We start from the raw sequence: 3,289 nt of genomic DNA, 5'->3' as shown, positions 1-3,289 counted from the left end.
GACAGGGCCTGGGGCCACCTTTCCCAAGCTTGGCCAAGCTCTGGCTTAGCCGAGGCCTCCAGACCAGAGGGTTAGACTGGAAGCCTGACTGCCTGCAAAGACAGGCTTCGGGGGTTCTGCAGAAGCCGGGCGACCCCCTCTTCCCAGGCTCCTGGCCTCGCCGCTTTCCTGGTCAAGCGGGCGAAGGCGAGAGCAGCTCGGCTGGGGGAAGTAGGCAGAGGCTGCAGCAGAAAGAACTGGACAAAAGCACAAGGCCCAGCCACGTTTATTGTCAAATCCTGTTTCGTGTGTCACATCACAGGCCCAAGCCCAGGTCCCTAGAGTCAAAGGCACCACCCACCCCCTGGCCCGCCTGCCCCCTGCTGATCCGATGGAATCAGACCCTTCTTCTTCCCAGCCATCCGAGCCCTTCCCAGGGGCCAGCGACAACTCCCGGCCCGCTGGCAGGATCCCCGAAGGCTGTCCCGGTTAAGGTTAGTGTCACCAATGCTGTTGGGGCCGCCCCCACCCCATCCCCAGAAGTACCCAGTGGTCCCCTGGAGAGGAGCAGGGATTAGAAAGGGGGAGGAGAAACGGCACGAACTACACCCTTCCTTGGGCCCCTTGAGCTCAGGGAGGAGGAGGGGGCGAGATCTGTCCCTTGGCCACCCCTTCCTTGAGGTGCCCAGGCTGAAGGGAAGGGATGGGTGCTTGGGCACCCAGGACAGGCTGGAACTGGGCCCTCCTCAACAGGCAGAGCAGCGGTCGCTCTTCTCAGTGAGGCCAGCCCCGGAGCCTGGGCTGCGCCGCAGTATGTCTTTGAGGGAGCCATCTTGGTCACTGAGCAGCTTGTTGATCTCATTCTGTTTGCACTCGTGGGACAGCCGGTGGCCAAATCCTGAGCCCTTGCGCGAAGGTGGGTTGGAGCGGCGCTGGGCCCGCCTGGCACAGGCACGGACAACGAGGTACACCACCTCAGCCACATTGAGCACGATGCAGATGCCGGAGGCGGCCAGCATGAAGACAGTGAAGACGGTCTTCTCGGTGGGCCGTGACACAAAGCAGTCCACCACGTTGGGGCAAGGGTAGCTGTCGCACTTGACCAGGCGGACCATGGCGTAGCCCGGGTAGAGCAGGTAGAAGACGTACATGAAGACGGCCTCGAAGAGCAGGCGGAAGAGCACACTGATGACATAGGTCCACCACAGCGTGCCTGAGATGTGCACCTTGTGCCGCTTGACCTCTTCCAGGCGCAGGGGGTCCCCGTGGCCCTCGAGCCGCAGCAGCTTCTTCTCCATGTGCTGCTGGTGGGCCACATGCATGGCCACGAGCAGGGCCGGTGTGGACACCAGGATGAGCTGCAGGGCCCACAGGCGCACGTGGGAGATGGGAAAGAAGTGGTCGTAGCACACGCTGTTACAGCCAGGCTGCATGGTGTTGCAAATGAAGGAGGACTTCTCATCCCCCCACACGCTCTCGGCGGCCACCACCAGCACCATGATGCGAAAGATGAAGATGACCGAGAGCCAGACGCGCCCGATGGCCGTAGAGTGCCGGTTCACACCACTGAGTAAGGCGTACAGGCCTGTCCAGTTCATCCTGCCTCACTTGCACCTGGAAAGACAGCCCCCCCACCCCCACAACAGCTTCAGCAAGTCACATCCCCTCTCTAGATTGCCTCGGTTTCCTTTGCTGTCAAATGAGGAGGTTGGGTTAAATGACCCCCACAGCTCCCCTGCCGGCCTGAAATCCCCGATGGCTCTATAGCTTCTGCCCTCTGCGAGAAGCCAGAGGTCGTTTGGAAAAGTGGGGTCCCCCAGGCCTTCCCATAATCTCATCTCCTTTCCCTCAACTCCCTTCTCTCTCCTTCCTCTTCCCTCTTCCCTGTTTGTGATCCCCACTCAGCCCCCTAGGCTCCATCTCCCTAGGGCAGCCTTCGCCCTCTGATGCCCAGATGGCCCTCTCCCATTCCCCTTCTCCCTCCAGTGCTCTGATCCCCAACCCCAACCCCTCCTGATGCCCCCCCCCACACACACACACATATTACCTTGGGGAGTGCCTATCCCGGAGGCCACCCGGACAGGTCCCCTATGGTTTCATACCCGCGCCGGGGGAGTGATCCCCGGGTCCGCGCCTGCGTCCCAGTTCCCCACTGCCCGGTGCTCGGGAGTCATATGCTGCCTTATACCCAGTGCATACACAATAGGAGCTTTGTGGGGCTCTGAACAACGCCCTTTAGAATTCAGATCAAACGCCCTGACTTCCGCCCACCCTGGACACAGAGCACTTGTGTCCCAGCGCCGGACACCCAGCCTGCACCCACCTGTTCTGTGCCCGCCCGGTCCATCCCCGCACCCGCCATGAAGCCAGAAGAAGGGGGGGAGGGGAGGTGGAACCAGAGGACCTCGGGGCAGAGACAGAAGCTGGACAAGGGAAGAGCCTGGGATGTCAACCCCACCCACCCACCCATTACCAGGATTTCCTTGGCAGCTCAGGGCCCGTCTTCTGGACTCCCGTATACTTGCCCCAAGCGACAGCTTTAGGCAACCCCGAAGTTCCCCTAGGCCAGGCAAAGCTGGGTCTTCTCCCTCTCCAGTAGATCGGTGGTGTCCCCAAAGCCCCCTTTTGTCCCCTTCTCTCAGGGGAGCCCAAGGAATAGCCGTGAAAGTCAGCTGAGTGGCAATGCTCCAGCCTTTTAAGCCAGGGGGCGACCCACACTAAGCCTCCAGGAGCACCGGGGCACAGAGGCGGAGGCCCTTATTTTATGGGAGATGGAGAAACCGAGGCCAGAGGCATCGCCAGGGTCAGCGTGGTAGGCAGTGGGGCCACTCAGCTCCTCGGCAGAACTGCCCGGGGCAAGTAGAGGGCAGAGAAAGGAAATGGCTCAGTGGGCTCTTCTACCCCTAAGCCTCTGGAGATGTGAGGCCTCTCTGGCAGCTTGGGAACACCCAGTCCATCCTCCCAATCAGCTTGTTGACCTGAAACGTCTGCCCTAGATAAAAGAACAGTTTGTTCTGTCCCTACCTGCCTCTTGCAACCTCAGGCCAGTCACCCGAGGGAGAAGGCTCCCCCAGGCCCCTGACACAAGCTCTGTTCATCCCCCTCCCTTTCTTGCCAGTATGAATCAGCAGCTAAGGACTCTGGGTCAGATGGAAATGGGGGGGGGCACAGACAATAAACACGGAGCCAACTTCCCACTGCCTCTGGCTGGCCCTCAGTAGAGACCTTGCCTGGTTCTGGGCTTCGTAATCAGAGAGGGATAGGGAGGCTTAGGGAGAGGCGCTAGAGCTCTAGGAGGATGCTGGGAAAT

General features: G+C 60.7%; 1 protein-coding gene across 1 annotated transcript; it reads right to left on the bottom strand.

Moving 5' to 3' along the window:
- Positions 1-249: 249 nt before the first annotated feature.
- Positions 250-1,918, bottom strand: GJB1 (gap junction protein beta 1). Its single transcript, XM_044683094.1, has one exon. The coding sequence runs from the start codon at positions 1,575-1,577 to the stop codon at positions 726-728; it is 852 nt and encodes a 283-aa protein (XP_044539029.1). The 5' UTR covers positions 1,578-1,918; the 3' UTR covers positions 250-725.
- Between the last annotated feature and the right edge of the window lie 1,371 nt (positions 1,919-3,289).

This window comes from Gracilinanus agilis, unplaced genomic scaffold, assembly GCF_016433145.1.
Source record: "Gracilinanus agilis isolate LMUSP501 unplaced genomic scaffold, AgileGrace unplaced_scaffold12967, whole genome shotgun sequence".
In the NCBI taxonomy this organism is placed as follows: Eukaryota; Metazoa; Chordata; class Mammalia; order Didelphimorphia; family Didelphidae; genus Gracilinanus; species Gracilinanus agilis.
The sequence above is the reverse complement of the archived record's forward strand: the minus strand, read 5'-3'. Positions and strand labels throughout refer to the sequence as shown.

What these genes read in the sequence shown, in the direction of transcription:
- GJB1 (XM_044683094.1), bottom strand. Translation starts at nt 1,577, where the DNA reads ATGAACTGGACAGGCCTGTACGCCTTACTCAGTGGTGTGAACCGGCAC.